The sequence below is a fragment of the Dermacentor silvarum genome, chromosome 8, assembly GCF_013339745.2.
Source record: "Dermacentor silvarum isolate Dsil-2018 chromosome 8, BIME_Dsil_1.4, whole genome shotgun sequence".
In the NCBI taxonomy this organism is placed as follows: domain Eukaryota; kingdom Metazoa; phylum Arthropoda; class Arachnida; order Ixodida; family Ixodidae; genus Dermacentor; species Dermacentor silvarum.
The window spans coordinates 129,674,153-129,684,730 of record NC_051161.1 but is presented as its reverse complement, the minus strand read 5'-3'; the positions used below and the strand labels follow the sequence as shown (position 1 = coordinate 129,684,730).

General features: G+C 45.2%; 1 protein-coding gene across 1 annotated transcript; it reads right to left on the bottom strand.

Annotated features, from left to right (window-relative positions):
• Nucleotides 1-346: 346 nt before the first annotated feature.
• On the bottom strand, nucleotides 347-8,186 carry LOC119462829 (uncharacterized). Its single transcript, XM_037724058.2, has 5 exons — nucleotides 7,980-8,186; nucleotides 4,582-4,733; nucleotides 3,750-3,817; nucleotides 2,302-2,385; nucleotides 347-605 (listed from the first exon to the last, which is right to left on the bottom strand). The coding sequence occupies exons 1-5, from the start codon at nucleotides 8,103-8,105 to the stop codon at nucleotides 478-480; spliced, it is 558 nt and encodes a 185-aa protein (XP_037579986.1). The 5' UTR covers nucleotides 8,106-8,186; the 3' UTR covers nucleotides 347-477.
• Nucleotides 8,187-10,578: the final 2,392 nt, after the last annotated feature.

Below are 10,578 nucleotides of genomic sequence, written 5' to 3'. Positions count from 1 at the left end.
TGAGGATGCCGCAGTGGCGGTGCGCATTACCTGGATTTCAAGTAAAGTACAGCCGTAGACATCCATTGTATATTCCTTATTTGCTGCAATGGCGAAAAACACTGGTGTTAACGTTTCGATATAGTTCATATAATAATACCTTGTATCAACGGCCAGAAATGCGGCCCGCTTTCCACATGTTTTCTAGATGTTTTCACTGAAAACAAGTTTTGCTGGCTATCATAAATGAAGTCTTTGTGATTGCTATTTCCGCAAGTGCCTGAGGTTTACCACAATACTTCATGAAACATAGCAAAAGGAAGGTGTATATTTTTATTTTCATTAGATTAAAGCCGGTTTTTCTTTCCGCACACTAAGAAAACACGAATAATTTTGTGACTTCTCTTTATTTCGTTCACCTATACTGTTTTTGTAGCACTCGAATTTTAATTGTGCTTATCATATTTCCGCCCTTCAGAACATTTACGTTGCAACTATTTATTCGGTGACCTTGCTGCAGGTATCTTTGTCGTAGAGAGAAACGCCTTCTCCGCAGATCTTGGTATGCTGTTGGTGACATTCTTCCGGAATCGGAGCCGTCGCGTTTTTTACCCACAGTGTGCAATCTGAAAGGAAGAACAAAAAGGAAGTATAATAATACTTCACAGTAAATAACTGCACAAGATTCATTTAAGCATCCATTTAATAATGTTTTAGTGTGGGTAAAAGGCCGCTAAATTCAACAAGAAAGTACGCGTTTGTGTCATGTTGTCACTGGCTACGCATGGTTATACGTATTTAGCACGTCATATATTTAGTACAACGCCGTTCCGTTTTAATTTTTAACAGAACGGCATGATACGCGCCGTTATGCAATGCTGTGGATAAATTTTTGCCGCTCTGAGTAGTTTAACCTGCACCAAACGCACGCTACGCAAGTATTTTCGCGCTGCGCAGAATTAATGACCGGCCTATAAACGCCATGCTAGCTCAGTGGCAAAGGCGTTGCGCTTCCGGGGGGGCAGGTTTGATGCCGGCCGCGGCGTCCACATTCTGATGGAAGCGGAATGCAAAAACGCACGTGTACTGTGCACTAGGCGCGCGCTTTAATCAACCCCGGGTAAGGAAAAGTAATGTGTAGCAATGGGCATACACCTCATGACACAATGCGCAGTTTGAGGACGTTAAACTCGATATTTAAATTAATCAGCAAACTACAGAAGCCGCAAGTTTGCCGAACGTGTTAAGCGAAGGCTCCAGCACCACCTATATTATAAACACAGACGAATATGTATACGTTTGTCAATGACCGAGAAATACAAACTAAAGATCATGCTTGCAGGGAACTGCAGAACTCCCGAGTGGTTGACACATGACAGATGTGACGCATCAGAAATTTATCACAGGCGGAAAGTTTTTGACAGCAAACAAAAACATGAGGGCAAACCAGTATTCGCAGAAATCTTTGGCACCCTGTCGCGATTCTTCGAGGATAAGAATTGGGGAGACGTTTTGGGTATAGGCTCAACCTGTCAATAGCTGAGGGTGGTTAGCGCTAAAGATCAAATCAACCAATCAACCAACCAGTTAATTCAACCAACGAAAACGGAGGAAATAAGAAATAAGTATTCCTTGTTTATAATTTTTATGAGTGCGCGATGGACATTTACACTTTTACGATGACAGCGGTGTTGAGCTCGCATAGCTTCTTACAGGGTGGGGCAAGTTGATGTTTTGCATTGGCGTCTGTGTGTTGCGCCCCGTAAAACAGTCTTTTGTAGTGCTTGTATTTTCTCCTTTCCTAATGACACGTTTCTTTCTTACTGTATCTGGTGCTGAAACAGCCTTTCTCGTGTGTGCCATTTTTTTTACCCCGCCGGGTTGACTCAGTCGTTGCGCAGCTGAGCACGAGGTAGCGGAATCGAATCCCGGCCGCGGCGGCCGCATTTCGATGGAGGCGAAATGCAAAAACGCCCGTGTGCTTGCATTGTAGTGCACGTTAAAGAACCCCAGGTTGTCAAAATTAATCCGGAGGCCTCCGCTATGGCGTGCCTCATAGTCTTAACTGGTATTGGCGCGTAAAACCCCAGAAAGAAGAAAAAGTGAGCCTTTTTTTTCTTTTGTCTTACCGTCTCACGCCCCGCTCCTTTAACGAACATCGAGTACAGTGCTCTCACCAAAAAAAAAAAAAATATGCTTTGTATTATATATTTTGGATCGTCGCACAAACATTGTGTTGAAACACATTCTGGTGTGTATGGCTCGCCCTGAGAAACGTAGGCAACACATTGTGAAAGCCATGGCGTGGTAAGTTCGGCTTACGATGTCCTTCGTAGTTGACTTCCATAATTCCGCACGTCGTGTAGTCAGTGTAGGGATATCGAACAGTCTGCCGACTGCTGGTGTCTGCAAAAGAAAAAAAAATTATAATTTTTTGTAAGAAGCAAAGTTAGTCGCGTCGGGCCTGTACCATTATGCCTGTGCAGGCAAGTACAACGTATGGTTGTGCCAAATACCATGCGTTGTAACAAAAATCACCACAAAGAAATGTAGCATGATTGCAAAGGGACAGTCACTGACCACTAGGCATTGGCGACAAGACGGTAGATGATATTTCATTTAAGTATGTTTGTACCTTCTTTTTTGGAACAGATGATCGATGTTTCACTATTGATTGAGATGCAAGTACGAAAGAAGGTGAGCCATGGTACGATCACAGAGCAGGGCAGTGTGACTTAGAGTTTTTGTTTTGCGCCATTTGCAACGTGTGAAAACAATGCACAGAGACTGAAGTAGTTGTTTAGAGATAGCGAATGCACGCATGGTCAGCGTAGTATAGAAGAAAGTTAAAAAGTATAATGATAGGTGTTTATGGTAGGAGTGTAAGCACTCATTGGTGCCTGCTAGCTGATTTGTCGAGCACAGGCAGGGCGACAGTGGTCGATTCTCAGACTCTCGCTTTGTAGCATGCTTGCTTTAGGGCAGGGAAAACTGAACGTACGTTATTCCTCTAGTCTAGCAAGCTAGCTTTTGAGACAGAGCAACACGCACTCAAGAAACACGCTAACCTACAGATAAAGGATGAAAGGGCAGACTACCCTTTCATCATGCGTGGTCTGTTCTTTGACTAATTTGCGAGAGCATTGACGTCGATTTTGCTGTCGAGTTCATACGTGATTTGTTTTCCTGTTCATTGAGCATTTGCGGAACGACAGCGAGGGGTTGGTTATTCTTAATATTATGCGACATTCACTTACCGAGTAGTCGGGAACAGATAACTGCCGTCTGGCGTGATTGAGTAGTGGGCATCAAATAATCACTGTAGTCTTTTTTTTTTCATTACGTAGCCCAGCTGTGCTCTGCTTTTCAAGTCGTTTCATTTAAGAGTTAAAAGTAAGAGATAGCTATAGAGGCCGGCTGAGCACCGTATAGCAGCTTTGCGTCTGACTGTGTGTGTTACTCGCTACAGTGATGTCTGGCCCTATTCGTGAACAGCCCATCAGTGTGGCTCTCACTTATCATCTTGTGCTTATGTTCTTCCATATACACTCATGTTCCAAACATATTGCCTGGAGGTATTTGCAAGTTTCCATTACTTGCATCCCCCCACTGGCGCACGCGGTGAAGTCTGTTGATGCTAAGTTGTCTGCACAAAGACTGTCCATTAATATTGTACATGCACCAACGGGAGAAGCAATGAAGGAATGCCTAAGCTACATAATTGTCGAAGCACATCACGTGCAGGCTACTGAAGCAATGCGTCGGCTTACCTGAGTTCACCACGACAGTAGCAGTGTCGGGGGCATCACTTGGTGTGAAGTAAAACGTTGCTTGCTTCCTGGAAACAGAGCATTGAGTACAGCTCGGTTAATTAGTTACACAGCTCTTGCACTTGAGAAACTAGGTGAAAATGCCATGACAATTTCGTTTACAGATTTTTATATCTAAGATGCGCAGCAACTGGACATCTTTGCCACGAGCAGCGGTTTGATAGAGAGATAACCGCGCTGAAAGAAACGAGGTGGAGTGATGCCACATTACAGCGGTCGAAGAACGTTAACGAGATCAGCGAATGTATGAACCAGTAATTGTGGGTAGTGAATTAATTCATCACTCAATCAAACATTAATTCAATTGGGCCTGAACTTATAAAAAAATAGGCATGACTTTTCGTGATTTTCTGGAGAAAGTCCAGTGTAGGAATTGACAGTAAATTTCGGACGGCACAGATTTTGTGCCTATGTTTTTGAGAGAGAAAACAGAAGAGATCGGATACATTTCTTTGTGACTAAGAAGTTGCTCCATATTAGAAGTGTTGACTCCTTTCCAGAAGGCTATATCTTCTAGCTAGACGGTTAGATTGTTCTAAAATTTGCGATATATGATCCTCTCAAAAGCTAGTCTTCAGTACAAATAACTACATTGACAGCAAAGAGATGGTTAATTTGCCTTCAGTTACTGCGTGACGTTCAGTAATTTTATGTGGAAGGGCAACCATACGCGCTGTGCGCGAACGGCACAGCCTCTTTTCCAGCTCCACTTTTCATTCCGCCGACTCGGCGTCGACGGAATGTGGCAGTCGAAGCGTAGGCAAATGTTTACCTTGGCTGTCCATCACCTGCGTTCAGTGACCACTCGTACGTGGCCGACGGACCACTAGGGTCGAACAGGATGCGTTTCGCCGTCAGGCACTTGAACGACGGGTTGGTATTCGTGTCTTTGATAGCCATGGCGTAGGTAACGGCAGCCAAAATCTGCGAGTGTCGGCAAATCAGTTTACACAGTGCACGTAGAAAAAACAGGGACAACCGCGAGTTTTCCTTTTATTTCCGGCCAGGTGGTTTTCAATGTCGCACAGTATTATGAATGAATTAATGCGTGCAGTATTTCTTCGTAAATAAGGTGCATAAGTCGACTTTAGAACTGCACGTCCAGAGTTAAGCCTTCGTAGTCTGTGGGCTGGCCGAACCGTACCCCAGCACCTCTACGCAGTTTCTCTCGTGGTATCTCTGATTTCTCTCGTGTCCCCGAGACAGCCACAGCAGATGGCGACCATCGTCATGGCCGGAAAATATATTCTCTGGCGCAGAACATGTGATCTTGTAACCCCCTGTGTGACTGCTGCCTTCCTCGTAATCTTTACCCCGGTTACACTGGGCACTTTTCATCGCGGTCGAGCCTAATCGGGATCAAACTTCACGACCCCGACGGGCTCCTTACTGCCATGCCCGCTAAGAATACACTCGTGATCGGGAAACTCGTTGCCAGTCGGGCTCAATCGCGATCGAAAATGCCCCATGTGAAAGCCGTATACTCGGGGGGAGGGAATCTCTCTCTGGAGACTTCGAGCTTGGGCGGGCCTTTCTGCTTGCGCAACCTTAGTGTGTGGTCTAGCATCTGAAAATTCTGTGCCCAAAGTGTCCTGCTTCTGCATCTATAGTGGAATCTCCGCGTTGTGGCGTTTTATTGCCGTGTTAATTGGTTTGATTCATGTTCAATGGCGCTAAAAAAGGCAACATTCGACAAAAGGGCAGCGCACATGTACGCTAAATCTTTTTTCATTGCCAACTGCCTTTATTTTCGAAGTGATCGATGTATATGTAGAACATTGGCCTTACAATAAACTACAAAAAAACAGAGAAGGAACAAAGAAAGAAAGAAAGAAAGAAAGAGAAGCAGTATGCGGATTAGAAAACAAAATTTGCTGCTTGCTGAGTCAATTTTTTTCGTTTGCATATACGGAAAGCATGCTCATGCGTCCGCCAATCTGCTTGAAATTTTCAGATTTTTTCGGGAATTCTCTAGCCAGCTCATTAAAGCACAGCGGCCGCATGTCTGTCCCCTTTGTCAACTCTTGCACCTCTTTCTTATCGCCTGTTAAACCTTCACCATTTGCGGCATCGTCTGTCACTGCTCATATTCCTTTACTTTTTACTGTGTTTTGTTTGCTTTTCTTCCTTCGTTCTATCGATAGTTTCACGATCATTGCGTGCGGAAGTGATAGAATTGAACAGCACGTTACAGTGACAAGAACAGGATGTATTTTATGGTGTAGTCGTACTGTTTTGCTGCCAGACATAACACTGTAGGGCTTCCGATGAAAGCGGTATAAACGCAATGTTTCGTTCCATCGTTTAATGCATCCTTGCTTTAAATTGGGGTATCAGAGCAGCGCTTGTCGAGCCTCGATCCCCAGTAACGAAGGCTTTCTAACAAAGCAGCAATATTTAATCATTTAACTGCAAAATACCGTACCCTAGACAAAAAGTTCAGAGCAATCGTTCAAGCACATACGCAGCTATCCTAACCCCTGGCGCGGCACACGCTTCGCGCACGTTCGCTTGCTGCCCTGGCCTGCCACGATCTCCCGCACTCTCTCTGACTTTCTTTCACTGCGCCAACCCCTCTCTCCCTCATTAATGCTCCCGTTTTGCTATATGAAGCCATCACTGCGCATGCGCAACGGTGTGCCGACTTTTGAATGAGGGACCGGCGATTGTCCTGGCTGCGTCACGGTCACGTGGTGGGAGCCGTCGACGCGTGCAGTCCGCGAGACTCTCACATTCCACTGCCCGATCCCTACATGTACTATCCTCATCAAAAAGTGACTGCTACGGCAAAAAATCGTGCCTGAGACACTCCGCTCAGCAGCAGAACGCTATCCCATTTTGTTGACAATGATCGATGTTGACATGCTTTAAAATGCCACCGCGATCTTCACTTTCCATCAATTCAAACTGGTGCAGCCCGTATCACCACATCTAAATACAGGACGTAGCAACGCATTTCTCAAATTCAAGCGTGTCTTGGATATGGCGCACAACACCTGTGCCACAGGATCACCAGACTTTGTATCACAAGCTGTATTTACGTGCATGAGAAACTTCTACTTTGGCCTAATCGCACATCAGGCCGCCTTTACAACAGTCGTGGTGTACAGCTCGAGGGATAGCTTTAATCAATCATTTTTAGCAAGGTACCAAGAGCAATTGAAGAATGTAATAATCTACCAGAAGCCCAAGCCACCAAAGAAACCCCCTAATATCCAAGGAAATGCTGACAAATCGATTCAAAAACAATACTCAGTTTTTCTCCTCATATATTATAATATGCTTGGTCTTTCAAGTGACCTACAATATGCCTGCTTGGTTTACGCGTTACCTAACCGTGTTTCAATGTATAAATTGTTCAATTGTTTTGCCTACCTTATTTATATCCCGAAAGGAGCGTTTATTGATATAATAAAGGACGATGACGATGAGGATGATCGTAGGAAGACAATCCCAGTAACCAAGAAAATAATCCAGTTTGCAGCAACACAAACCTATATACACAAACCTCGACAATTTCGGCATCATCAGCTTTCTTCTCGCTGCGTATGCTACTGTAACAACTTTGGCCTAGCTCGGAAATTGTTAAAAACAATGCCTCCTGAACACCTGTCGGTTCTAAAAAAAATACGACTCGGTACTGGAAGGCTGCAATACCGCAATATCTCATGACCGGCGGGTGTAGCCGGCGAACTCCAGGTTAAGGACACTGAAACCTAAGCTTTTAAAACGCAGTAAATTTTCAAAACTTCCAAAAAAAGGAATAATGTAGTAAACTTATCTTGCGTCTGTTTCTTTGACTCAAGAACTGGCGCTAAACGGTCGGTAAATCTAGTAAACATCTCTACCGTGGTGTTTGCATGACTCCTAGATACATCTAAGTTTATACTAAGCCTAGGTGCGTGACCAGTAATCACTCTCGAAGTCGAGAATTTTCGCGGCAGTAAACAGTCAATAACAATGGGAAATAAAGTACGTGAACATTCCAGTTCCTCCCTTTCCTTTGGCTTTACTCTCCGTTCGGTTTGTTTCATAAGACTTTTTAAGAATAGGGCAACATGCGACTCAAGGCTCTGACGTTTTTCGCAAGCACCACGGTATCCTTAGAGGCTGTGATAGCTGCATGTATTCGAGAACAAGCGTAGTTTTATGTCACATGCTACTCCATACCTCGAACGCGTCGGTCTTCTCCGTCAAGACATCGTTTTTCTCTGTAGACGTGTCCTCCAGTGCAGACAGCACGCAGAGTTGGACCAAGGCCAGGGCGAGGAGTGAAAGCGTGTTCACCGATGACATTGTTGCGACTGAGTCGTCGGTGGTAGAAGCGACGGCCTTTAATATATTCTCACTTCACGCGAAGACTCCAGCAGAGTTCTCGCTTCACAGGATGCGCGCTATCGATGTCTAGACAGCCGCGTCCGTCCTTGCGCCGAGGATATGTACGCTCGTGATGCCCGCCTGCCAGTTCCGGGAAACTGGCTAAACTTATCGCCGTCCGTGTGGTAGGTTCACGACAGGAGTTTACTTCTTGAAGGGTGACGGTGCTTCAGGTGGACAGGGCTTCAGCTAGTAGGTTACGGATCTCCAAACTCGTAAAAGAAACGAATGCCTTATAGCGGGCGCGGTGCCAACTATTGCATGATAAAGAATGAGCGCCATACACTAAAGCAAAGCTCCGGCTACAAAATGTATGAGTGGAGTGCGTCAAATTGGCACAGAGGCCAACTAGCAATATTGTTTTATTGCAAAAAGAGCGGCCACTCACAATTCTACAATTTTCAACTTACGAATTCAAAGATTTCGTGCTTTCCATAGAGGTGGGAAATAATAATAATACTAAAAAACATGCACTCAGCTTTACTCGACCTTAACAGGACCACAGTGGTTAAAGAATGACAGACGTCGAATGCATGCATAAGCAACGTTTAAATGAGTGTGCATGTAATCAGGGCGGAAGACAAACTCAAAGGGGAGGGCTCGCAGGTTAGCATAGAGTTGATCTATGGTTGTCGTAATGACACCAAAATATTTACAATAGTTGATTTTGCGCCCGGTCTAGCGCTAAACTTTTAACAGCGGAGCTGTTTAAGCTCTTGGTTAGGCCGCGTAGTGTGAATAAATAGCTGCAGCTGGCTATTACGTCACCGTGCGCTGCCTAGCAACCACCTCGCGGAGCGGCGTCTGCTTCGCCTTCTCACCATGCCGTGCGCATGTTGCCTTGGCATGGGACGTTAAGGAGAGGGAAGGAGAGAATGCGGTCGGCGCGCGCTGTGTTCGGGAGAGAGAAAGAGTAAATGACAGCGGAGAATAGAAAGAAATTGTAGCAAAACCAACGAGACAACGCGCAGAGCTGCTGCCGACGCCGTCCGCGTTTCCCCGCGTTCGCGCCGAACGCACGTGGTGTCCGTGACTGCCGTCGGCGCCGCTGGCGGCGGCTCGGAAGGTTTCGGCCAGCCACGCCCCGGCAAGCGTGTAGGCGCAGCTTGGCCCTGACGTCACCGAGGAGGTAAAGCTCGGAGCCACCGCGACGGCGTCAGAACTCTCGTTGACTCTGTGGAGAGTACATGTAGCCTTGACATGGGACGACCAAAGAAGATCCGGACATCCGAAGGAGAAGCCGCTCATCTTGAAGCGCGTCGTGCAGGCCAAGCGAGATTGTGCGAGTCGGCGACGAGCAGATTGGGAATACCGTGCTTGGCAGCACTTAGCATTTCCTAGCAAAACATAGCCGAACCTAGTAAAACATGGAAGAAGCTAGGTCGATCACCAGTTCCGCTGTTCACTCCAGCCTTGCACCACTAGTGCATGCTGCCCACATTACCTTTACAAGAATGCAAAAATAGTCAGCAACCAGTTTTTCAGAGCTTCCATTTTTCCGACCTACCCGCCGCACTGCCACTAAGATTTATACCTTTAGTAGTTAAATGTTTTATGAATAAACGTCATGAGTTTGAATTTGTCTTTATAGTTGATCCGTCTAGCTGCGACTGTAGAGCAAAGGTACTCTTCACAGGGCAACGACATGATGTTTGTCGTGTTATTAAGTAAGGTATTAATAAGTAAGTAAAAGTAAGTGCCGCGATAATAAGTAAGGCGATATATGTGTGGGCGTGTTTAATACTCCATTGTCCCGTTTTGCTGGTACCGATCAATGCTGGACACTACCTAGACCCCAAGGTCCCGTTCCTTTTTATTCACAGGACCACTCGTAGGATAACACTGCTAACAACCGATCTGGTTTAGAAAGGGTAATGGGCAGAAGCAAGAAAATAAGGCACAGCGCATCCGTTGGCGATTATTACCACCGTTAATGCAATTGGCATTCAAGGGGTGGTGCCTGTGTATGTTGGTGATGGGAAATTCGTCATCGGTTAAGATAATACTCATTGTGTTTATGTCATGCAACAATGGAGCCTAAGTTGTGTGTTCACGTACATACCCACTTACCCAAGTTCAATTCAAGTTTCAATTGAATTCAATTTATTTGAACGCCAACATGTTGAGGACCACTGACAATAAGCTTTGATATTACTTGACGATGACCGCGGCGCTTTTAAACAAGCAGTTGCATAACGTAAGCTGACGTGTTACATAATAAATGGAACCATCATAGTCCTAATACGATGAGTTACATAATGCACTTATATTGAATCATAAAAAGAAAGTGAAAGCACATATAGCATAAGCATATGGAATGATTAAAATGAAATGGAGATTTAAAAACGCAATACAATAAATATAACCGTCAAATTCTTTTTGCCCATTGTTA

Excerpts from the sequence above, each read along its gene's own strand:
- LOC119462829 (XM_037724058.2), bottom strand. The coding sequence starts at position 8,105 with ATGTCATCGGTGAACACGCTTTCACTCCTCGCCCTGGCCTTGGTCCAA. Across the intron at positions 2,386-3,749 it reads TACTGTCGTGGTGAACTCAG|ACACCAGCAGTCGGCAGACT; the intron begins GTAAGCCGACGC and ends TTTCTTTTGCAG. Across the intron at positions 606-2,301 it reads AGTCAACTACGAAGGACATC|ATTGCACACTGTGGGTAAAA; the intron begins GTAAGCCGAACT and ends TCTTCCTTTCAG.